Raw genomic sequence first — 26,028 nt, 5'->3', positions numbered from 1 at the left:
ACAGTATTGCTCAGCTCAAGATGCAGTGCCACTCCAGCTCACGCTGCAGCCTTCAGTGATGAGTCAGAGCAGCTTACAGTATGAAAACGAAGGGAGAAAAAAAAATTCCTCAGAGGTGGAATAACCTCAGTGTTTACTCTGCTAGGACCTCTGCTTAGAGATATCCATGGCTGCCAATTTCTTTTTGTGATTGTGTTGTGTGAAGTGCAAAGCTGAAGTCTCTCAAAGGGGCAGTGAATAGTCCAACACAGCTGCTCATCAGTGAGTGTGGGGGCCAGGTGTACTGGGAGAAATCCAACCAAGAGATAAACCTGTGGTGAGAGCCTCTCTCACGGCACTGTGCTGTGCAGGTGTTCCCCAGGACAGGCAGACAAGCTGCTGGGAGCTGAGCATGCTTTGGGGCTGTAAGTTCTGCACCTGGACTCTTCAAAGCCAGGGTAATACACTGAGAGTGGGATGCAGGTGAAGGAGGTTGAAGCATCCACTCACAGCAACTCACTGCCATGAGAGGAAACCTGACTCAGAGCTGCCTCTGGAATATTTGTCAGAGCAGCAATTTTTCAGTACTTATGCCAAGTACTTATGTTTTCCAAACTGTTGTGATTTTCCCGTTCTTCCTCAAAACCACTTAGTGGTGTCAAGAGGCCAGTCATCCATTCATGAAAGGGAATCTAAGTGTGTTTGAGTTTTGTGAATGGGCTGCTGAGCAGATGGAGTCAAAGAAAACCCCCAGAAGTCAGAGTCGGTTTCTGTTCTATTTCGTTTCCTTCACTCACTTCCCCCAGAGATCAATCTCACCTTGGGTGGAACAGGAGAGCCTGGCCAGGCTTAGCCTTGAGCCCACCCCTCAAAAGGAGATATTCCCTCCAAGAGAACAGTGGACATTTTTGGGAGCACGAGGGTGGTCAAACACCAGGCTCCAGGGAGTATTAGGAGCCGGAGCTGTCCCTGCCCATGGCAGAGAGGTTGGAACTGACAAAACTATTCTGTGATCATTTTCTGAGGGGGCGGCTGCGTGCCGCCTGCTGAAATTCGTTCTTCACCTAATCTGCGTGGCTCACAAACACAATTAATTGATTTACTTTCAGGTTTTCAATTACCACAGCCGAACCTCCCTGATGTACGAGCAACACGACAGCTTCTGCGGCCAGCGCTTCCTGGAGCTGCGCCCCACGCCCCACAAACCCCCTTGGCTGGCACTCCGAGGCCATGCTCGGCATCCGACACCGCCCGGGACGCACGGGAGGCTGAAACGCCTCTTCCTCAGGGTCCCGGGGTTCCCAGGAGAAGCGCCCTCGGGCCCTCCCAGCGGAAGCTGCCGTCGGCGGTGCGGAGGAACGGGCTGCGCCGGGACGGGGCGCGGCTCTGCCGGCTCTTGGTTTCTGCCTCCGCAGTGATCGTGTGGGGGCACCCATGTGGCTGCTGATTTGGCTCCTGTGCCTTTCGCCCCTCCTGGGTAAGTTGTGAGACGGCGGTGGGGACCCTTCCCGACTCATTCCCTTTCCTTTCTCCCTCCCTCCCTGTCTCCCTGTCTCCGCGCCGCCCGGGGCACCGGGAGCGGGGCAGCCGCGGCCGCCGCTCCCCGGCATTCCGACGGGCGTGTCGCGAGGTCGGGATTTGGGAGAGCCGGGGGTCCCGCGGTGCCCGGGGAGCTGCCCCAGGCGTCGCCAGCCCCTCCCGAGCCCTGCGACAGTGGCTCCCTGTCCGGACGGGCGTTCCCGGGCGCTCGCTCGCTGCCCTGCCCGGGGCGGCGGGCACAGCCGGGCGGCGGCTTCCGACCCGCGCCTAAAACCAGAGCTGTGTATCGAGCTATGTATCGAGCTATGTATCGAGCTATGTATCGAGCTATGTACCGGCCCGTGTATCGGCCATCCGCACGCTCAGGAACTCCCCTTCCTATTGTCGGCAGGCTCCTGTGCCCCGTTTGTTTCAAACTTGTGTTAGCGGGAAAATTGGGGTGGGGATGCGGGCGATTTTTGTGGTACGAGTAAATGATTACCATTAACTGCTGCTGAAATACTCGTCAAAGGCCTTCTTAATCCAAATGCCACCGCTGTGCCTTAGGAGCACAGTCCTTACACGCATAGCCCTCGCACTGGGCTGTGAACATGAGGAGTATAAACCAAACCTGTTCATTTTTGAAATCGAAGATGGATGTACAAACTTTCTTGTTGTCATCAGAGCGAGCTGCTGTTGCTAGATGGGCCAAAAAAAACATGATTTAATCTATGAAGACCTTGTCATCCTCTAGTCTAAGGGATTGCTTCTGACTTTTCCTTGTTTTGTTTTTGGTTTTTTTTTTGTTTGTTTTTGTTTTTGTTTTGTTTTGTTTTTTTTTTTGGGGAGTTTCATGAATGTGCCTAAAATAGGAGCTGTTGTATCCTCCTGTTTAAAAATAAACTTCTCTGCTGCTGAGAGTTCCGAGAAACTCCCTGTGATTTCCTCCTCGCACTATTCCTGAGGTCTTCAATTTGCTTTATTTAATTGATATGGAGAGTTCCTGTTCTGTAAGACAGCGTTGGGGGTCCCGGTGTGCAGGGAGGACTGGGGAGAAGCCAGGACACTGCACACCTGCATGAGTCTGCCTGTGTTAAGCTTAGCTGCAATTTCTTATCTCACCTGCAGCGCTTTTGCTGAGCTCTAAATGAGTGTGAACTAAGGCATGATTAACTGAGTATCTTCTTGTCATTTTCTCTGTGAGCCAAGGCACTTTGTTACCTTGCATAATGTAAGTTGGCATGCTGCTGCTACTCAGCATCTCAGTCCACGTGCTATAGATTTGCCTAGAGAAAAAAGACTCCAGGTTCCAAAGAACTCACAGTTGAAAGGAAGAGGTGATAGTGCTTGGACAGCTAGAGAGGGTAATTGTGGCTGCAGGTATCATAATGTCCTCCTTTAATGAAAAACTTAGCTAGTTATGTTGTCTTCTCTGTAAAACTTTGATTCTAAAGTGGCTGATTAGGGTGGGAGATGGGGAATACAAACACTTTACTGCTCTTCACTAAACGAAATAGCCATGGTTTCACACCATGTTCTTGTTTGTATGCTTGCGTTATGTGTGTTGACTATGTGTAAATATTTCATGTTAATTTTAACAAGGTAATATAATCCATCATCTCTCCACGTGAAAATCAAGGCCCTGAAAGTCAGACTGATCTAGTGCATGAAGTAAATCGGTAGCAGTTCAACTTGGCCACAAGTTTCTAGCCTTGCAAACACCAGTTCTAAACACCAGGATGCTGTTGGTAGATCCTCGTCCTTTGTCAGCCTTCCCCTCCAGAACAGTTCCTCCATCCAAATTCAAAGCACTGCACTTGTCCCAGTCACGTTGCTGAATGTTTGGAGTAGGGGAGATGTCCTTCTTCATTCCCTTGTGGAAGCCAGAAGTTGCAGTGTAGCTTTGGTGTCTTCAGAATTCCTACTCACCACATAGGGATTCCTGCTTTTCACAATGCCAGGCCAAGTCAGTTTTTTTTCTGATGAAACCTCAGACTTTTCAATTACAGCACAAATCTTCACCTTAAGGCTATGGAAGGACTTTGATTTTAGACCTACCAAGAGCACGCTCCTTCAGTTGTTGGAAGTTCAAGACAAAACTCGGTTCAGATTTGGGATCCTGGATGTTGTCTGTGGGTGGAAAGAAAGTTAATGTGGTATCTGTTGCCTAGTTTGGTGAAGGAACCCACAGAGAGATCTTTTTGTCCTCCCTTTGGAGGAGGTGAATCAATAATACCACGCCAAGAGGGGTGTCACAGTGCAAGCCACACTTGTGAGGGTGTTCTGTTGCAATGCAGATGGCAGCCAAACTTCCTTTAGCTGCATCAGGATCCTGCCCCAAAAGCAGAGGGGATAAGGGAAGTAAGCTGGATATGTGAACTAGAGCATCTAGAAGCATCCTGCATCTGTAGTAAGGCTCATCTGAAAGCCACACAACTCTTTCAGTGTTCTGAGCATCAACTCTTTTTTATGCAGTATTAGTGCCTTCTAGTTCTTGCATATTTAGATGGAATCCATAATACCATTTTCATTGCATGTTTGCATTAATGGTTGCTTTGTTTCTCAATTTAACTTCTTTATAAAGATTGGGTTAAACTGAGAAAACCTGGCTTACCTAAAAGCAGAAGTTGCCATCTCCAGTACTGAGCACAGACTAATAACGTGAGAGCTGATAAAAATGATTTTTCTTTCAGACCTCTTCTGAGAGTGACCAGCATAGAAACCAAACTTCCCTTAATGTGGATTTTTGTGTCTGTGTCATTAGGTAGTTCAACAAGTTTAGGCTTCCTTTTTTTATTATTATTTTTTAATTTCCTGTCTTTTTTTTTCTCTGTACACACAAATGTATGTTCCTTTCCACATTTTTAAAAATGCAAAAAACACTGGGGTTGCTTAATGTTTCTTCTGTGTCTCTCTACTCCATGAGAGGTGTCATAGGAACTTACCAGCCATTGTGATGAATGTGAGAAAATCTGGACTCCTAACAAATTCAGGTTGTTTGTGGAATGTGGTTATTTTGTGTGTTGCTAATATAAATGTCAAACACAATATTAAATAATATAAATGGAAAAATCACTTATCAACACTGTGAAGCTGACACCTGCTTGTGTTGTCCTGCCCCCTTACTCTTGACTCTTCCTGAATAAACAGAGGAATTATAATCAGTTATAAATTCCTCACATAGAGGGGGAAAAAAGTCCAACTAAACCTTTGCCCTCTGCTTAAAAGCTCTTGACAAGAGCTGAGGTTATGTCATATTGAAACCAAAATGAAACCATATTTTTGCTATTGCTATTTAACACTACATGATGAACAGAGTGAAAATTTTTTCTCATAGTTTCTTGCCTTAATGTAATTAATGGTCTTAGACTTTCGAAAGTCAAATTAGATCTGTAGAGATCTATTATATACCTATATGCATATCAAATAGGTATTTGAGACCAAAAATATTAATGATAGCATTAAAAATAAAAAAGGGCTTAGCTTACAGATGTTCTCCAAAATAACTAGGCTTTATGTCAGCTCTAAGAAAAATAGTGAAGCGAGTCAAACCAGATAGACAAAAACAGTAATGAAGCATTTATTGCTGGTAAATGGAGTATTAGGTTCTACTTAGTCTGAACTGTATGTGGATGCCTTTAGCCTGCTAAAATGCTGAAAGAGTCAGAATTAATCTGGGGAGTATTAAAACTTGAGTACAGCACTGCGTTGTGTGGGTCTGGCTGCTGGAGAAGTGAGAGCAGAAGATGATGTAGACAAGGTGAGATGGTGGGTTTGCAGAAGGGGCTTTGCCCACACAATGTTAGCTCCTCTTTATCTGTGCCACTTTAAGCATGTGATTTGACTGGAAGGAAAGAACATAAAGACTTGGCATAAGAAGGAATTTGGAGTGGGTTTTAGGAGATACAGGAGCAGGTAGTCTGATGGTTTCTGCAGAGGCTACTGGAGGCCTTAGCACTGCACTATTTTGTTGTGTGAACTTTATCTTGGAATAATGGGCTACAACAAGAAGAGAGGGAGAAAGCAGAGAAATTAAAGAAAAGGCAATTCTAGCCTTCCAAAAGGAGTGTATGAGAGAGTGTTTTTTTGTCACTTCTCCCTCTTTGCTCACCACTGTGGAATAGGAAATATGTTTCCATATAAAATGAAGTAGAAAAGATGGGGAAGGGTTTCTCAGGAACTTAGAAAATATGATGACACATGCTTTTCCAGAAGCTCAAAGATGAGTGGTTATGAGCTTATGCAATATTTCTGTATGATTTCTTTGAAAAAAGGAAGCTGATGGCACTGAGTGGGAGACTTCTTCGCATTTTCACTAGACCAGTGAAACACGAAAATAAACCCAGAGATTGGAGTTTTGAGGTGGAAGAAGATGACTGTTATCCTTGAGGAATAACTTTTCCTTGTCCTGCTACTGGGAGCCCTGGATGCCCTTGGGAGGAGCGAGATTGGAGTTTTGAGGTGGAAGAAGATGACTGTTATCCTTGAGGAATAACTTTTTCCTTGTCCTGCTGCTGGGAGCCCTGAATGCCCTTGGGAGGAGTTCATCAGCTCCTTGCTGCCAAGCCCTTGTTCCACCAGCCAGCAAGAAGAGAGTGTGCTGAAGACAGCACTGCCCCGCTGTGCCATGCAGAACCTTTGGAGAGAAAATGTGTGTTTTTTTCAGCTCTGCTTTCCTTCAGTCTCACTCCTGGGCTTGAAGAAGCAGTAACTTTGCTCTCATACTCCAGCCTAGCACTTATGACTAACTGAAAGAGAGTGAAGATGTGGAGCATTTACCTGGATCAATAGCCAAATGTAGGAAATTTTGAGTGGTTGGCTGAGCAGTGGTGGCTGTCCTTGCTCGTGTTCTCAGGGCCCAGCAAGCAGCTGCTGTCCTTGCTGAAGGCTCTTGTCAAGAGCCAAGGTTTGGCTATTGCTGGTGTCAAGTCACCACAGCCTGGTTGTGTCTGTGAGCCAAAGCTACTAGAGGTGGAATTCACAGTGGGAAGAGCAGGGACTTTTTTCTCCATACTAGGAATACCATAGGTCCTTAGACAGTAAGGGATGACTTTTTGAGGAATATGCACTCCTGGAAATTATCTTTGTGAAACAAAGGTCTCAAACAAGACTCTAGGCTTTGTCAGATCAAAATAGTGTTCCACCCTACCCAGCACCTTGCAATCTTGTGGTCTCCAGACACAAAGCCTGGATTTCTGAGTTCTTTTTTCTTCTGGAAATCATTAATTGAGGTAGGTGGAAAGAGATGCTCAAGTAAAATGCTTAAATCTGCCTGAACAGGGTAGAATACAAAGAAAGCAGGTAGGTTGTGTTGACAGATGTGGGAGTTGATAGCTTACTCTGATTATTTCTACAATCCCTGTGCCTGGAAAAGGTGACCGTGTAAGTGCAGACAACAAGCAGTTGCAACTCCAGTGGTGTGAGAAGAGCGCTTTCATGGGTAAATTGCAAACAAATTGGGTATTCCATAGAAAGTAAGGCACGGAGGAGACATGGGTGTGCAGTTCTCTAGCCAAGCACGCAGAAGTGCGTTTCTATTACTTGTGTTCATTGTGTGGTCAGAGAAAGTCTGTGTTTCTGTGGTGTGGCAGAAGAGCTGACGAGCACTGTCCTTTGCCAGTGGGAAAGGAAGGCCTAGCTGACGTTCTGTCTGCCAGGATGTAGGAATTGGTGGGTCCTTAAACTCATGCCATTTAGGAATAAATTAAAAAAGATAAAACCCAGAATACCACCTGTCACTTGGAACAGTTGGCTTGAGGAGTAGACATCTGAAATATTTATTTCACCATGCATAGCAACTGTTTAAAGGGAAGTTTTACATGGTGCATATTGGCAATCCTGCCTTAATGTGAGACCTCGTGTATCTTAACCATGCCCTTCCTTCAATATAGAAGATAAAAGTTACCAGCTACTGTGGACCAAAATTGATTCCTAAATGCAAGTGTAACTTGACCTCGAAACCAAAGTGTTTTTGTCTATGTCCCTGTCTGCCACGGCAGTGATCTTGCAATTGTTCTGGAGCCATTTGGAGCTGTTTAGAAGTGGGAGGTCATTGCTGAAGACTGATGCAGAGACACAGAGATTCTGATGGTTTAAAGGTTGTGGTCCCTTCCCCCAGCAGGATTTTGTCTGTTAAATCAGTATTAGGGTTTTTTTTTCTCACAAATGTAGCTGTTTTCACTGAAAATTAGGGAAAATGTCTTATCTCTCTTCTCTTGTGGTTTACTTATTTATATTGTAATGTCTGGGCATTTTTAGCAGAATGTAGTTGATTCAAAGCTGAGAGCAGTGGGGGTTTCTGAACAGCTTCATTCTTGCTGACAGCTCTGCAAGATCTCAGAGGATGGGATGTTGTTTCACACATACTGGCTGTGAAATAAACTTGCTTAAGTGACATTTCAAGGGAAATCCGTAATACCCCAATGACTTAAGAGCTTTGAACTCAGTAAGAGTTTTGCGTCAGAAGTGTGCTTTTTACTAACTGTGAGTATTCATACTGGAAAAATTACAGTTTATTTGATCAGCAGGAACTTCAGTCTGGCTGTTCTGCAGCAAGATGCTAAAACAGATTTTGGTGGTGACAATTCTTCATTTAATGTTTTTCACCAGATCATGGGCAGGAAGCCTAATTCAAGTGAACGGAGGGAAAGTACTGAGGATAGAGTGGCTTAGGATAGGGAAGATCATTGGGGCAATTATTCTGCCTGGGACCAGAATGTGGAAAGTGAATTCCTTTGCTGTGCCTGTCATACAATTGTGCTGACAGCCTGGGTTTGAGTAATTCTTAACTGATGTGTACCTTGGTTTGCAACTTTGTCATGTGCTTCTAACCTAAATTTGAATGTATCTGATGTTGAATAGGGCATCAAGGTGTGTTTTATAAAACAATTGTTGACGTAACTTTTTCTTTTTTTACCCTCCCCCTGTAGCACATGAGGACAATAAGGAAGTAGTTGGCATCATGGGAGAAAATTTTACTTTTCCAGTACAAATAGACCAAAAAATAGTGGAAATTGTCTGGAAGAAAAACAAGGATAAAGTGGCTGAATGGGAAGAGCAAAACAAACCGACATATTTTGGTCATCTCCGTGACAGGAGTGTACTTATGGAGAATGGATCCTTGACTATAGTTAACTTGAAGAAGGATGATGCTGGCACATATGAGTTAGTGTACCGGGATTATGTGGAAGATCACCAGTTAAACTTCATACTTGATGTGTTAGGTAAGTACTAGAAGAACTGCATAAAGAATGTGAACCACTGTTCACTTTAAAATGTCTAGAAAGGGCATTGTGTATTTGTCAAGGAAGCAAACAGAAACAGAGGGGGCTGTTCTTTGTATTTTTAAGTTGCTCAGTCACTTTGAACAAATTTTCAAAAGTGGCATCTCATTTGTGTGCCCATCGTTACTCACCTTGGGATGACTTCTAGAATGTGTGTAGGTGGCACACTGCACTTTCAGGTAGACAATGAAACTTTTTGAGCAAGCTGATCAGGTAATCCCAGGCATTATATATCTACTAAGGATATTCCTGTAGGCATGTTACACATGCCTGAACATCTGTGGCATCATCCTGTGCAGGTCTACTCAGCCTCACCAGTAATCTTTGGGAAATATATGTGACCAGGGTGTCTATTAGTCCTGTGGATGGTGGACCATGAGGACTCTTGGACTAGGAATGGGAGAACCACAAACAGGTGGTTTACAGGTCACTTTCAGAAATACATTTCTCTCTCAGGCACGTGTGCACATACCCCACACTTTTGTCTATGTGCTCTCCTGCTGCTTTTGTTGCTCCGGCCCTTGTCTTGTGCTGAAATTCTTTATAGTTTATAAAGTAATAACTAAAGGAATTAGCATGTTTTAGAAACTAGTGAAAAGAATTTAGAAACTAAAGTAATACAGAATGTTTTCTCTCCTTCTAGATTCCCTTCCAGAACCTAAAATAAGTTGCAACACCAGTGATAGTGAACTTGTATTAAACTGTACAGCAAATTTCCAGTGGCCTCTGAATTACACTTGGAAGCTCAGTAACGGTCCACACAGTTATCTGAACCAGGAGCTTTCCATCCCTTTGAAGAATGTTGATATTACCACCAATGCTACATGTATCATTAAATATTCACAAACGGAAAGGAGCTCTGAAATCTCTTTGATGCAATGCCTTTCAGAAGAAAAAGGTAACAAATGTGTCACATTGCAAACACAGGTCTGAGAGGTTTGTCTGGGAAGCAGCATGGCCTTTGTAAGGTTTCTCCTGACTGCCCAGGAAGTTGAATTTAAAGAGTAAAAAGCACCAGAAGTGATTTGTCAGCTAAAAGTGTGTATAAAGTTTATGAAAAGTATGAGGATGACAGTTTGATCCCTCCAGAAGGATACTTTTTGCAGGGATCTCCACAGAACAAAACCTTTAGCCATGACTTGATTGAGTAATAATAAAGATTAGAAGGTCTCAGAAGATCTCTTCTGAACCTTTTGGCCTTATGTAATTAATGCTAGGAACTTGTCCTCTTTTACTGCTCTCCATGAATTGGAGTGAAACTGTTCAGCCATTTCAAGTGAGTCATCTAGCAGCCATAAGATAAAATAATTTCTCATCTAGCATGTGCATGAGTCAATGAGCATAGTTCCTTCCTCCTTCATGGAGAGGTATAAGATAGAAAAGAGAATTTTCCTCCTGTTGCTTATTGCTTTGGGACAGCCTTCAGCTTGGGGCTTGAATTTTTAGGGTTTCTTTAAACACAAAGTGAGAATATGTTTGGAACCATCTGGTTTGTAGGGTGTCTAAGGCAGTCCCTAACTGACAAAAGTTCTCATTTCTGTGCAAAAGTAATTGTCATGGTTTACTAGTACAGAATTCTTCCTTTACTGGAGAAACTTGTTAGATGTGAGGCATGTGGCGGGTTGACCTTGGCTGGCTGCCAGGTGCCCTTCAGACTGATCTGTCACTTCCCCTCCTCTCTGGGGCGGGAAGGAGAAAATATGATAAAAGCCTTATGGGTTGAGGCAAGGACAGAGAGAGGTCATTTGGCCATTCCCATCACAGACTCGACTTTGGGAAAATGAATTTAATTTATTGCCAGTCAAAATCAGAGCAGCATAATGAGAAACAAGAGCAAATCTAAAACATCTCCCTGAAACCCCTCCTTTCTTCCCAGACTCAACTTTGCTCCCAATATCATTACCTGAGCAGGTCTCCCTGAGCAGCACAGGGGGATGGGGAGTGGGGCTTGAGTCAGCTCATTGTACGTGTCCTTCCTCCTCAGGGGCAGGCCTCCTCACCCTCTCCCCTGAGCCAGTGTGGGGTCCCTCCCACAGGAGACAGTCTCCATGAACTGCTCCACCACGAGTTCTTCCCACAGGCAACGCTTCTTTTTGAACTGCTCCAGTGTGGCTTCCCATGGGGTCAGGGGTCACAAGTTCTGCCAGCAAAGCTGCTCCAGCATGGGCTCCTCTCTCCATGGGGCCACAGGTCCTGCCAGGAGGCTGCTCCACTGTGGGCTTCCCATGGGATCACAGCCTCCTTCAGGCATCCACCTGTTCTGACGTGGGGACCTCCATGGGCTAAAGGGGAATCCTTGCTCCAGCACCTGCATCTCCTTCCACACTGACCTTGGTGTCTGTTGGGCAGATTCCCTCAGATATTGTCACTCCCCTCTCACCCTTGCTTTTGTTGCCCAGCAGTTTTTCCCTTTTCTTAGAAGTGTTATCCCAGAGACTCCTTCCTCCTCAGGGGCAGGCCTCCTCACCCTCTCCCCTGAGCCAGTGTGGGGTCCCTCCCACAGGAGACAGTCTCCATGAACTGCTCCACCACGAGTTCTTCCCACAGGCAACGCTTCTTTTTGAACTGCTCCAGTGTGGCTTCCCATGGGGTCAGGGGTCACAAGTTCTGCCAGCAAAGCTGCTCCAGCATGGGCTCCTCTCTCCATGGGGCCACAGGTCCTGCCAGGAGGCTGCTCCACTGTGGGCTTCCCATGGGATCACAGCCTCCTTCAGGCATCCACCTGTTCTGACGTGGGGACCTCCATGGGCTAAAGGGGAATCCTTGCTCCAGCACCTGCATCTCCTTCCACACTGACCTTGGTGTCTGTTGGGCAGATTCCCTCAGATATTGTCACTCCCCTCTCACCCTTGCTTTTGTTGCCCAGCAGTTTTTCCCTTTTCTTAGAAGTGTTATCCCAGAGACACTACCACAGTCACTGGTGGGCTCTGCCTTGGCCAGCAGCAGATCCAGCTTGGCATTAGCTCTATCTGACATGGGGGCAGCTTCTGGCACCTTCTCACAGAAACCATCAAAACCTTGCAGTGCAAACCCGATACAAGATATTTGCTGAAATTTCATTTGTTGAAATCTGGCCCAACCTTTCACAGGCCATTCCAAGAACTGGAATAGCCATTACCTCTCAAGGGGTGATGTGCCTTCACTGAAATGAGGTACTTAACATGTAACTGTCCTGGAGATGGCTCAGGGTTTTGCTAATAACTCACTTTGGTGCATTAATTTATTGAGGTTACTTTTTAAAAAATAGCTATAAAGCATATTTGGGGTTGTAGCTCTACTGAACTAGTGTATCATACAGTTACTTTCTAACTAACCAGTATGATTTCTTTTTTTTAAATTTTTTTTTAAAGGAGACAGTTCTCACAAACGACATAGAAATATTCTTATTTCCCTCCTTACTGCATTTGTTATCCTAGTGGTAATCCTAGAATTCCTGCGCAGGAAAGGTATGTATAACACTTCCCAACTGAGCTTTATGTGCTTCCAGATTATACTCATCTAAGGTTCTGTAGAATGTGTGAAAATTTCTGACCATCAAGTGTTTTGTAAAATCAGTAGAAGAAACAAGTCCAATTTAGGCAAAAATGAATAGATTTGAAGGAAATAATGTACTGGACTTTGTTGCATTCTGACACTGGGCTCTGAGTCCTAGGAAACACTGCAGTTTGCATTTGCATAGTTCTCCTTCAGACTGGGTGTTTGATTTACAGTGTGTTTCTACTTACCAAGTATTTGTAGCCTCTCCCATTCTTACCTGAGCATGTTTTCACAGACTTTTTTGAGAGCATTATAAAGCTGCCCTCAAGATCACATTTACTGTTGGGCCAGGCTTCTACCAGATCAGAATATCATATGCTGAGTCCAGTCTGACAACTCAGTGTGGTCAACTGATAAATGGAACCTTCTGTGCCTCCTGACAGCTTGTGTTGCCATCATCTTGGAGTTCTGTATTTGTTTTTCGATCCATCCCTACACTGAATTCAAGTATCTTTTTTGTAAATCTGACCGTTTAATCAGAAATAGTAATTATAGGCTGTCACTGTATCTTTTTCTGCCATGTTTTTTGATTTCTGTGTTAAATTGTCTTCTGATTTGAAAAAGAGTGGCACACTATCTTTTCTCCTTGTGTTGGAGAGAGTCCCAAACAGGAATATATTTCTTCATCCTATGCCTGCTCTGCATGGAAGATTCATGTTGACTTCCAGATGGGGCTACCACTTGGAGGTGGCTGCAGGGTGAAGAGTACTGGAGGCATCTCCCATCTGGGAAGGACTAATTGATGATATTCTGATCAGGACATAAATAGATACATATTGCATGTGGACCTTTTACTTTCCTGTTCATTGTCCATTTAGTTTCTGTTGGCATGGAATCATAAAATAAACTAGGTGGGAATATATCTCTGGAAGTTTCATCCAACTTGCTGCTCAAAGCATGACCAACTTCAAAGCTAGATCAGGTTGCTTAAGGCCTTGTCCAGTCAAACTTTGAACAGTTCCAAGGGTGGGAATTTCCCAGCCTCTTTCAGCACGTGTTTAAGTGCTGAATCACTCTTGTAGGGAAGGATATTGTCCTTATTTCTGCTCAGGATTGCCCTTTGGCAACTGGTAGCCATTGCCTCCTGGTTTTTTCTGAGAGGGGTTTCCTTTGTATTCTGTAGTTAGTTGTAGACTGCAGTGAGCCATCATCCTCTTACCCTTCTTCTTGAGGCTGAACAAACCCAGTTCTCTCAGCACCTCCTTGCTCCTGCCCCTAGACATTGTGGTGGACATTTGCTGGACTAACTTCAGAAAGATGGTGGTTTTACATTAATTGGGAGACTAAAACTAGAGAGAGTACTCCACATGTGGTGTCCCAAATATCGAATAGAGATGAGGAATTTTTTGTGTTGATAGGCTGACTGCAATTCTGCTAACACAGCCCAGTATTTGGAAGCCTTCTACAGCAAGGGCACATTTTTCTGTGTAATGCTGAGCTCGTTCATGCTTTCAGGTCCTTTCCTGAAAGGAAACAGCAGAGCTGTTTCCCAGCCAGGCAGAGCCCAGCCCGTAATGGTCCATGGGGTGACTTAAGAGATTCAGGAATTTGCCTTTGAATAGCACATCTTTTCTGCCAGCATGTTTCTCTAGGTTGTTGAAGTCAGTTTGAGTGGCAAGCCTGCTTTCCAGCATGTCCCTTACTCTCCCCAGTTTGATATCATCTGCAAACTTTCTGAAAGTGCCTTCTGTGTCCTTGTTTAAGTTGGTGGTGTTAAACAACACTGCTCTTGGTGTTAACACACAAAGAATGTCACTCAAAACTGATCATCAGTTAGAATCAAAACAATTCAGTTAATTTCCTTGAAACAATAAGGGTCTGAACATGCAAGAAAACAAACCTGTTATACCTTGGTAGGATAAGCATTGCACAGGTAAAATCAAACAGTAGAAATTTGCTGTTTTAAGTACAAGACATATAATCAGAAATTATTAAGCTCCACGTTAGATTAGATTAGATGTGTTCTGACTTGCTGTCACAGGAACAACCCATTCTCTTGATCTTTCACTGACTGTCTTTCCCTAAAAACAGTATTTCATTTTTTCCTCCAAGTCAAGTATTCAGTTTCATGTTTTCAGTGAAGTGTATTATTTTTTGGTTTGGGGGTTGGAGAGGGGGATGGAACGGATGGAGGTTGTCAGCAAGTTTCCAGAGGTGCAAAACTTTGTTTCTGAGTAATTTCTCCAATTATTCTATTTGTGTGCAGGTATAATTAAATGTGGACTAGAAAGAAGGACTGCTCAGAATAACAGTCCAGCAAATGGCTCAGGTAAGATAGTGTCACAAATGTGTGGAAATCAGACTGGTACTTGGTCTGGGCTTGTCAGTTTTTATTCTGTGTCAGTGTAATCTTTCATTGGAGAGGTAAAGGAGTAAGTTTTTTGTGAGTGTCATTATTTTTTCCAGTTCATTAATACATACTTTCTAAAACAAATACATTTCTTTATAGGAGAACATGAGCAACTTTTCCCTGGGAACAGCCAACAACAATCTAATTCAGAGGGAGGTAAGAAACGTGTATTGGGGTATTAATGTTTCTAAACACCTGCTCTTGGTTGGAGCAGGGAGTCTGGTTTGCTCTGACCCTTTTTTTGCATGGTCTGAGCTTTTGAATTGGTATTCAAAGTGTGCACATGCAGAATCAAAATCTCACTTGAGGTCCAGTATTGGATGATTATAGGGACCTGCACCTAGTGAATGTGTTGGTGGGGTTGGCAAAGTTACTGACAGTGAATGACCTGAGATTTTCCTGGTCAGCAGCTGTCTTTGAAGGTGAATTACCTTTCTAACAATGGAGAATTGGGGCTGGCCTCAGGATGAGGGCTGGAAAAAGTGCACCCTGTAGGGCAATCTGTCATTCCTCTCTTCCTGTCCAGATCTCTGCCTGGGCTTCTGCTCTCCATTCTAATCTGCATTGAGGTGGGGTTTTTTTGGTTGTTTTTTTTTTTTTTTTTGGTGGGGGTGTTTGGTTGTTTGTTTTGTTTGTTGGGGGTTTTTGTTTGTTTGACTGTGGATTTTTTTTTGTTTTTTTCTTAGTGTTTTGTTGGAGTCTTTTGGGTTTTTTTTACTTCCTTAATTTGCAGCAATATTGCGCTGTTTTCTGGCTTCTTGTGTGTTGGGATGTAGAAATCACTCTATACAGTGAGCAGCTAAGGAAGGGGGCAACTCCTTTTCTCTGTGCCCTTTTCATAGGGGTGAATTTGGCTATCATAAGCTTTAACATATGAGTTTTGTTGCCAAGACTGTGGTCTGTTTTTAGGAACCACACAAAATTAACCCCCAAGGCATTTCTGGTAACAGAACATTTCTTAAGAATCTTCCCCTGCTCTCTGCATACTGTGGAGAGCAGGGGAGGATTCTTAAGAAATATTCTGTTACCAGACAAAACAGTGTTTTAGTGGGGGAAGGCCAGAGCTCCTGCCATCAAGTGGGAGGCTCAGTGGCCTCTTGGACTGTTCTGGTGCTGAGTTCACAGTGCCTTCACGTGGGTGCTCAGTCTGGTACCTTACATTTGTTAAAGCTCTGGTTCTAGCCCATGGCTCAGAGCCTGCTGAAGCTGAGACTATGGATGAATCTGAAAGTGAGAAAATTAGGAGGATGGTAGGAAAAAAAGCCCAATAAACCCCCCAAAAAACCTCATTTTGGTACCACACTTAAATGTGCTTTAGAACATTTCTATTAAAGATTCTTTAAGGTCTGCAAAGAACAAGGGTTGAAAGTTACAGTGTTAGTGCAACACAGATGAAAAAAAGTAGATGCAGATTCCCTTCTCAGCTGTCTCTGGCTCTTTATGTCAGATCTGTGCAGCTTTACCAATAGATCTACATTGGCTAGACTTTTGTAAAGTTCTAGGCATAAATATAAACAATGTTGGTTATGGTCTGGACCTTAAGTGGTTGCTGGAGGGAAGTTGAAGTTTAAATTAATTGCGAGTCCTTAAAGTGGCATAACATAGTGGTTCTCAGGAATATCTTTAAAAAGTGTTATAAGCTTTTTAAAGCTTTTTAAAGTTGTCACTTGAGGGCTGAGTTGCATATTTTGCAGACTGTTGTGCCACCTTCATACATGTTTCTGGAAAAGGATTTCTGTTTTCTTGCAGCTGCATTTTCACACGCTGTTCATTGTGAGAATGAAGAACCTGAAGCAGGTAAGAAGTGAGATGGAGGCCTAAACCAGAGGAATATGAAGGGGAAAAGTAATTTTGCACATGGTCTTTTGTAGTCCAGGCCATATTAGCATGTCCTGAGTACAAAGTTTGCCATTTCCCTGTTGGCCTAGAAGAACCTGTTGCTTTAGGAACAGTAAATGTTGATGGGTAGATCAGTAGAGGAGAAATCAGAAAGACCTGGAGGCTGTGTTTGTTAATCAACACAGAGCAACACCCTCTTGGGGCTTTATCTTCCCTCTTGATATGATGAGAATGATGCTGCTTTTGCCATCTGTGGGAAAAAGAACTAAACACGGAAGAAAGATAAGAGCCTCATCACCAATTTAGAGATGGGATCTTACCAGCTTGCAGAATTCATATTTGGGAGATACTTCATCCAGAAATGTGCTTCTCTATGGACCAAAGCCTGCTGTATCTTCCACTTGCTGTGTGCTTTAGAAAAGTCTATTGACTGCATTCATCAAGCAGTTAAGCAAAGCTCCAGTTTTGTTTTCTTAGTCCAGTCAGTGCAAATTTTAAGGATGTTCTGGGACCTGTATTTTTTCTAGAAGTTCTTTTAACTCCAAAGGACTAGTGAAATTCAACCTTATTGTTCAAGTCGAGAACAAATGTCAGTTTTTTCCCCAGTCTTTTGCACTAGTGATTCATTCACTCACTAACTCTTCCACAGGCTAATAATAAGGGGTTGGAGAAGGCAGAAGTCTTTCCTATAAAGGAAAAAAATCACCAGTTATGACAATAAGGAAAAAGAAACTCAAAAAAATTCAGAAGCCCTTGGGGTTTGCTGTTTATTCTTCCTGCATGGATTGTAGTGGGTATGGAACAGCTTTCTTTCATCCAGAGAAACAAAAAATTCAGAAGCCCCTGGGGTTTGCTGTTTATTCTTCCTGCATGGATTGTAACAGCTTTCTTTCATCCAGAGAAACAGGGATTGTGTAGAAGGTGTGGTGCACTGCAGGACTGTGTCATCACTTGTGTAATTGTTTCCATATACATAGACATGGGTATAGGCAAAGGAGGCTTATTTTACACCTGAGTTAAAGTAGAAAGGAGGGAAACGCACAGTTCAGGCAAGAGAGAAATCAGGTCCATAGATAAAGGTTGTGTGTTTGGACACGAGATGCAGAATAGAATGGGAACATCAGGCAGGGGAGTTAGTGCACCTCTGTGCAGGGCAGCCAGCAGCACCTGGGGAACAGGCAGTCACTGCTCTAGGGATGGAAAATAGCAGACAAGGCTACGATGTCCTCTGAAACGTGTGTACAAAGCAATTTCAAGCAGGGCTTTTGCTGACAGCACAGCAGTACTTAACATGCAGAGGGGAAGGTGTGCTCTGAGCCCTGGGCTGCACAGAGCAGTGGCCTGTGCTGGGGAGGGGCAGAAGCAATGGGCTGTACTCCTGAGGACTGCAGTTGTTCTCTGATCTCTTTTCAGACAGAGCATTGAATGAGAATGACAGGGCCCTGAAAGACAAGCAGATATCTAAGAATGGTGTAAATCAGGAAGGTAAGTGCCTGTTCTATGGAGCAGGCAATGCTGCCAACCTGGCAGGCAAACTGGCCATGGTCCCTTCATAGAATCATAGAATCTGGTGAGTTGGAAGGGACACATCAGGATTGACTCCAGCTTCTGCCTTTCAGATGACACTCCAAAAATCACACCATAACCCTGAGAGTGTTGTTCAAATGCTTCTTGAACTCTGTTAGGTTTGGTGCTGTGACCACTTTCCTGAGGAGCCTATTCCAGTGCCCAACTACCTTCTGGGTGAAACAACCTTTTCTTGATATCTGGCCTAAACTTCCCCTGACACAGCTTCGTGCCATGTCCTCTAGTACTGTAACTGGCCATGAGAGTGAGGAGGTCGTACCTGTCTCTCCTCTTCCCCACACGAGGAAGTTGTGGACTGTGGTGAGGTCTCTCTTCAGTCTCCTCAAGGCTGAACAGACCAAGTGACCTCAGCCACTCCTCATAAGGCTTCCCCTCCAGACCCTTCACCATCCTCATGGATGCTCTCCAGGAGCCTTTCTGTATTGTGTATGCACGCAGTAACCGTGCAGGTGGCCATGGTATGAATGAAGGGGGTAAGTGCCTGGACTGTGGAGCACTCTTTGTTCAGACTTTTGCCTAATGCCACCTAATGGGTGGCACCCTGGGCGCTGAGTGCTTCCTGTGCTTGGCCTTTACAGGGTGGGTGAGGGATTGTGAAGACAGTGCAGATCAGGAATGGAGGAGAGAAGGGAGGTGTTGGATGGTGATCCCATGGGAGTGAGGCGTGTTGGTCAGGGTTACTATTGTTGCCAAACAAATGGTCCAAATCCCGGTCAGAGTGTTCTTGATCCATCTGGGGCAGAGAGGCAGAGTGTTGTGAGGTCCAGGATTGTCTGAGTATTGCCTTTGTCCTTGCAGAAGTGACCCAGGATACAGAAGTTGAAAATGGGGGGCACCCGAACAACTCTTCCAGCTGCACTGAAGAAGGTATGTGAGGGTGAAGCTCTCTGTCCCGGGTGAGTGTGCTGACTGACACAGAGGCTGACTGTGAATGATGTTCCTTTCTTGGAAAAAAAAAAAGGAAAAATGTCATTTTGTCTGTTATACAGTCCTTACTTGAGTGGTGTAACTGTGGGCCTTTTATACTAATTTCTGATTTTTGTGTTGTAGGTGAGTGGTCACCAATCCTTTTGTGATTGTCTACCACATCAGAAAAATACTTCAAACATGCACACCAAATTTATGTGTATTTTTAAGTTATATACAATTATTACAATATTCAAGTATGACATACATTATAAAACATGCACAAAATAAAAATTTAAAAATTATAATGATGAAGTAAATAGTATTTTTATTTTTAAAATGTTATTACTGCTGCAAAAGTGCGTTTTTAATGGACTGCCTTGTGCACGTCCACTTTCGAGTCTGGTGCAGATAATCCATTTAAACATTCTCAAAAGTGCGTTTTTAATGGACTGCCTTGTGCACGTCCACTTTTGAGTCTGCTGATAATCCATTTAAACATTCTCAAATGCACAGCAGTGTGAAAGCAAGTGGCACCTTACTGCTGCAGTTTTTTGTTCTGCCAAGTTTGATACTTCTGTTGAATTACCAACCAAGCTATTGTGTCTATTAATTCTGGTATTTGCTGAAGACAATGTTGAAAAGAGGGGTGAAAAAAATCTCCGAATATGAGAAAACATGGATGAGCGGGAAGGTGGGAGAGAGTTAGGACTGAGTATAAAAAACCTGACTCTGTAATGCAGACAAAACTGCTGATGAACCTGTCATGAAACCAGGAAACGGACTTGGAACAGTCTGCAGAGCTGCAGAGGAAGGTGTGGTGTGTCGTAAGAACTGAGTCAGATCCTGTTAGTTGACAATGAGTAATACTGAAAGCCAAATGAAGTAACTCAGATTATTATTCCTGGTCCACGTGATGTGCTGCTTTGCTGGGCTAACCAACTGTGCTCCTGCATCACCCTTAAAGGTTTAGCATCTGAAACTGGTCTGTTGTTATGTCATGCTGAGGCACCAGATGCAGCTGTGCTTGCTTCAGTTCTGTTTGCAAACTGTGTGAGAACAGAACATTTTGTGTGTTCTGGGGGTAGGTGGGGTAATGAAAACTGATGCTTATCCCTCAAGCTGTAAAGTGACAGACCTCTATTTCATATTCAGACCCTCTAACTGCACAGATATGAGGAAATAGCAAACAAACGTGCACACACACAACTGGCTTTTTGATCTTGTTCTTTAGTATTGTCACTAAGGTAAAGCAGTAAACCTGCTTGGATTTTAAACACATGAATCATAAAAATACTTCAAGCCTGTCCAGGGACCTTATGGGAATCAAGCTAGGGACAGCTTTCTTTTTGTCATCACCTACAGAGCTGTGTACCATATGTCACCATACTCTTCTCTCCTGGACCATCTCCTGACATCTTGTCCTGGAGTGATGCTGAGCTGGAGATTAGTTGAAGGGATGGGAAGTGCTATCAAAATGGGAGCAAAGACCAAAGGGCATGGTGTCCTGGCTCATCCAGGTGGCTCCCCTTATAGAGTTGCTATGTGTGCAACAAGGTGGAAATACCAGTGTAAGTGGGCTTGTGGGTGCTTTGTTGGAAACCAGCCTGGTTAGAGGCTGATGCATGTTTCATGTGATGAGTTAGGCTGGGCATGTAGTCTTGAACTTCCTGCACTGTAACTTCCCTTGGCCTTCAGTCTTCTTGTCAAATAAGAGCTGTATTTTCAGTCCTCAAAACAGAAAACTCCAAAAGCACCTGGCATTATTGTGTGGAAGAAATAGCAGCAGCAACATATGCATGTGTGATGCACAGCTGATATTGAGATTATAGACATAAAACATTTGAAAAGCAGTGGTGTCTTAATTGCCTGATTATGTGATCCAAAGTCATGGAGTCAGAACAACTTTGCAGGTTACCAGCTGCTTAGCAGGTGGCTGGTAGTAAGTAATAAATGTTCTAAAAGTGGTCCAGTTGGAATGTGCCTAATCATAAAGAGATAATTTGGGTAAAATGTTTAGGGGCCATCAGATACCATTGGTCGTGTACCTGCTCTGACTGGATTGTTACGAATCATGTGACAGTGTCTTGGTGCATCTTCACAACACCTCATTAGTATCTAAAGCCTGCAGTATTCTCGTGTACCTAGTTCAATTTCTAGAAGAAAAGACCTAGTAGTTTACCTTTGTGCTTTTCCTATTCTTTTGTTTCAGATCTTAAAGCATAAGCAAATAATTGCTTTGTTGCCCAAACAAATATGGAAGAGAAGCAGTAGAATTCAATGATGAAGGAGGTGCTACCTTTACACTTGAAGGGCTTCCACAAGGAATGGAGTTGTCAGAACTTCATCAATAAGCCCCTTGAAGACAGGCTGAACTGTTTCCAGTGCCTCTTTTTCTTCCTCAGGAAAGACAGCCTCCTTTTCTAGTTTTACTATGTGAAGACAAATAGCACAAATCATGGACAAAATCTTTTGAATTGTTTTATGTACAGTTTTAACAAGCCATATGTTTTGTTATATAGTGTGTTTTATGGATTTTTTTTTTACTAACACACTAAAGCCTCTTTGTAGTTAATATTTAGAGATTTACAAAGTTTTATATATTTGCATGAATGTTTCCAAATGAAAAACTGATTGGTTTTCACTTTTTTTGTCAGTGTCTTTTTACAGTCAGAAAAAAAACTTTATCCTTCAGCAGGCCCAGATGGGTGGAAGTTTGCATTTTCTAGTCTTGGTTCTAGACAAAGCTATGTACTAGATTTGCCAGGTGCCTGGCAAATGGATCATCTCCTGACAGTGGTTCATTCTGTGATAAAACTACATTTCAGCTTGGTGCACTGGAACAAAGATGTTATTAACAACATGTTTGGGATTTTCCTAAAGCTTTTTATATTTTTTGAACTTTTAGGACTTTTTAAGCCTTTGCTCTTCATATTTTTCTGAGAATGTCATCTCACTTCTACTCACTCCTAGGAAATAATAGTATGTTTTTAAGTTGCTTTAGACTAGAACAAAAACTTGAAAACTGAGGTCGTGTATATAATGAAGTTTAGAAAGTATCAAAAAGAAAAACACCATGCATTAATATTTTCAGAACATCAAGCTATGGAGGGTTTTTCATTATGTTTACATGCGGGCTGTTTATGAAAGTTGAAAGCCAGTTTAGTTCATTTTGAACATGGTATGTGTAAAGAATCATGAAGGTTTGGCACTGGTAACCGAAGATCAGAAGCTTCAGCTTTCCCCTTGTTTCGACTTTTGCCCTTTCCACTCCCACAATTTCTTCTTCTATTTGCAGCTGTATTGCATGAGTGTACAGCTTGTATACTGTACAGTGTACAAACGTTCAAAAGTCACTTTTGATAGGACTAAACCTTTTATGTCTACTGTTCTCTGTAAATGTAATTTATTAAAAAAATATTTAAGATGTAAAAAACCTTGTCTTTTTGTAATATATGCATGCATTTTTTAATTTAACCTTAAAAGTTACTAACTGATCCACAACCAAAATGATGTATTTTATAGATGTTTTTTATCTGTTTGTTTGATTGCTGGGTTTTGGGGATCAGTATTCCTGATCCAAGTGTCCTTCTCCATTCCACCTTCAATAAATTTATCAGGATAATGCTGTCTGCTTCTCAATAACTTTAACAAGTCTCCACACAAATATATCCTTTGTTGTGGTTATCATGGTAAAAGCAAACCTATAGCTTGTTTGCCTGCTTGGGCAAAGCCTTCTTTTCTGTTATTAATGTGAGAAATAATAGTAAAAAAAATGTTGGTGGAACTGGCTGAAACTACTTCCAGAAATTATACCAGTTTGTGTCATGGTCTCCATTCATCCCATGCAATTTCATACTAAACAACACAGAAAGGTCTCATATAGTGTGGTTTTGAAAATTCTTTGACAGCTGGTATAACTGACATTGTTTCCAAAGCAAGAAGCAACAGCCTTCAAAAATAAAGTAGTTGTGGTGAATTAACCTCAGTTGCTGGAAGTCTTCAGAATAGTTTGTGGAATTTTGGAGCTTGATCAGAAGTAGAAAAACCCATTTACATGGCAGGCTGACATAATACCAAGAACTACAGTCTCTCACTGCCAGCTTTCACTCTTTTACCTTGCACAGGTTCTTCTGTGCATGAGAAACTTCTGGTAGAACAGCAAACCACAATTTTCCAAGCAACAGTGAAGCTTTTTTTTTAATTGGTATTGTTGTTTCTTTGGTTTAATGAGGGGTAGATTTTGGGGTTTTTTTTCCTATAAGGATGTGAAGTCAGACATTTGGGAGAATAAATTCACGTGACCTCCTGCTGGTTTTGGTGGCAGTATTTGCAGTGCCATTCCCTGCGTTCTTCTCTTCAAATGTCCTCACAGAAACTAAAGAAGAATAAACTTTGTTTTTCTGTGAAAAGCTTCTGTCCAATCTTACTGGCAGTGAATGGAAAAACAGGCAGTTTTCAATAGCAGAGAGTAGAAGCTCACTCGGAACGCAGTTATTTTTGGCCTGTGAAAAACTTGAACCCAGGAAATGCTGACTGTATTTCAGGAAGTGAGCATGCCCTCCAACATCCTTGATGCTGGTAGTAAGACCTGTTTTTGTTAATAAACAAACTCAGAGTGAGCAGAGACTGCTGTTAAGTACTTGTGCTCACAAGACGTAGCCTGACTGATTCCTTAGTCCTGACTCCTTGCTTTATACCAGCTTTAACCTTTGAAAGCAGTGACTACAGGAGATGTTATTCCTAATTAATCCCAGAATAAATGAGATCAAAGCTCGATATCTGCTGTAGAGCTGAAAGTGTGGATTTTGGTCACAAAACTCAAGCCACAGTTATGCAGGCAGCTTTATGTTGTGCTGACATGACAACTTTCAGTTGTTTGCAAACACACTGTGCTGGATCTCTCTGTGCTGGTTGAAAAGTTGCATCTTTCACACATCAGCATTGGCTGTGCAAATGTTGGGAACAATCTCTTACGGATTCCAGTGTGAAAGCTGTCCTGTGAGTTGAGACAGCCTTCATCAGTGCCTAAGAGATAGCTTCATATGGAGCTGCACAAGCAGAGATGAGAGGATTGGCTTCCAGGAGCAGGACTGCAGCAAAACTTGGGACAGCAGGAATGCCAGCAGGTGGCTGCCTTGTGAGCTGACTTGTATCTGTGCCTTAAAACCAGGGACTGATTATGCCTGGCAAACTGCAAGGAGCTGACACACCGTGTGTGGCATCCTGCTGCTGGAACACAGGTTTGCAATCCTCTTCAAGCAGTAGCAGCCTAATTTAGGGACACCCAAAGCAAAAGGGCGAGGTGGGCGTGTGTGCTCGACCGCCTCTGGGTGCAGTTTGAACCATGGGGCAGGTACAAGGACATGAAACATTTCTAGGGACCCTAAGGAGCATGTAGCAAAATTCTGAGGAACTTTGCCTTAGGCATGACCTCAAGGGAATTTTCCTCCTTAAAAGGTGGTGAGTAAGGTTAATTGTGGGGCACCATGTTGGCCAATGTGGCTTAACAAGTGCAGTCATGGGAAAAACCAGTGTATCCTGTGCTCAAGGACACGTTTAAATTTCTAATCTATGAAGTTTTATATGAAAAATGCAGCTGCTTCTTCATCCCTGTTGGATATCTGAGAATATGCTTGTGGGTCACAAAGCTTATCAGCTTTTTCTATCAGCTGTGCCTCCCTACCTAGAAAAAAAATAATTCCTAGCCTTATAAATGGCAAGTTTCTTTCCATTTTAGAATGTGTTTTGCTCTTCTATCTCATACCCAGTTATATTTGTCTTTATATTGCTTTTCACTGGGGAGTATCAGTGCACTTCAAGTGTGTAGTTTGGATTCTCTTTTGCTTCCTGGGGAAGAGAGGGGAGAAGAGAGTGTAGAGTTGGAGCGGGAAGATGGAATGTAAGTGAACGGAACAATCAGTGATTGGTGGGGGTAAGTGGATAGAAGGTCCGGAAATTCTGTGCAGAGTACTGCAAAACAGACAATTTTAGGGCTACAAACATAAATTAATTCCATAAATTAATCTTTTTTAATGCTGGCCTTGTACTGCAATAAGCTGTGTCTTGCAGTCCTGGCAACAGATATTGGCATTTTCCACTGATATCGGCATTTTCTTCTAGGTCTGGTTGAGAATTACATTTTCAGATGTTTCAGCTCCAGTTGCAAATGCTCAGTTTTAAGTAAATGTTAAGCTAAACTAAACAACTAATTTAACTAAACTAATCACCTTGATGGTGGTGGTGTCTCAGAGAGACAACACCTGAAAAAGAGGCAAGAAGCTTTAAGTGCCAGAATGGCAGCCTGAAGCTCTGTATGTCTGGGTGACATTGCTCTGCTGGGGCAGGACTTAGATCCAGCAGTGCAGGAAATTACTCCCAGCTTCCCTCTGCTGTGTGGAGTGTGAAGCTTCCCAAGGAAGGCTGTTGATTCAGAGGGAGAGAAAAATGTTCCTTGAGATTAATCACCTATGGATTAGCTGTTTTGCATTAAGAGCTGTAGGAGGCAGGTTGCTGCCCACTTACTCATTGGGCATTTGGTGACTGTGGGGGTGATTTGCCATGTGGGATGGTTGGTTGTAGATGTTTTCAAGGGCCAATATAGTTGGGTTTTTTCCCTAGAGAAATTAGAAATTGGTGAGACATTCAGTATTTAAACTTATCTTTAGGACATATGAAAGAGGGGCCTGTATCCCTGGGGAGCTGATCTCACCAATATCATCAGGATTTAGGGTAATGCAAAGCCAGGAGGCAGGATGGGCCAAAGCTCAGATTTAATAAGAAAACTATGAGGAACTGGCTGTGGGACTTTGAGGTTGAGAGCCAGCCCACAGGGATGGGGAACTTGTTCCCTGTGAAAAGATGTTGTGACTCAGGGATGCTGCAGATCACATCTCCCTTTACATCTACTCCGAAGTGTGCCAGGGTCATGGGAAAAGCTTCACTGGCTTCCAGTGGTGTGGAGCTGGTTGGTTCCTGTGGCCAACCTAACAGGCAAAAAGGTCATGGGAAACAATACCTAATTTGGGA

General features: G+C 43.1%; 1 protein-coding gene across 2 annotated transcripts; it reads left to right on the top strand.

Annotated features, from left to right (window-relative positions):
- Positions 1 to 1,278: 1,278 nt before the first annotated feature.
- On the top strand, positions 1,279 to 22,624 carry CD58 (CD58 molecule). 2 transcript variants are annotated; one of them, XM_041463985.1, is made up of 10 exons: positions 1,280 to 1,456; positions 8,427 to 8,720; positions 9,424 to 9,678; positions 12,131 to 12,226; positions 14,524 to 14,586; positions 14,767 to 14,823; positions 16,417 to 16,464; positions 17,920 to 17,991; positions 18,892 to 18,960; positions 21,212 to 22,624. In XM_041463985.1, exons 1-10 carry the CDS (start codon positions 1,414 to 1,416, stop codon positions 21,223 to 21,225), a joined length of 1,011 nt encoding a protein of 336 aa, XP_041319919.1. In that variant the 5' UTR covers positions 1,280 to 1,413; the 3' UTR covers positions 21,226 to 22,624. The 2 variants fall into 2 exon arrangements, with proteins under 2 accessions (XP_041319920.1, XP_041319919.1); XM_041463986.1 differs by lacking the exon at positions 17,920 to 17,991 and having other exon boundaries at positions 1,279 to 1,456.
- The last annotated feature ends 3,404 nt before the right edge of the window (positions 22,625 to 26,028 follow it).

This window comes from Pyrgilauda ruficollis, unplaced genomic scaffold (assembly GCF_017590135.1).
Source record: "Pyrgilauda ruficollis isolate IOZ18807 unplaced genomic scaffold, ASM1759013v1 scaffold17, whole genome shotgun sequence".
In the NCBI taxonomy this organism is placed as follows: Eukaryota; Metazoa; Chordata; class Aves; order Passeriformes; family Passeridae; genus Pyrgilauda; species Pyrgilauda ruficollis.
Note: the sequence above shows the minus strand (reverse complement) of the source record. Positions and strands in the feature narration are given on the sequence as shown.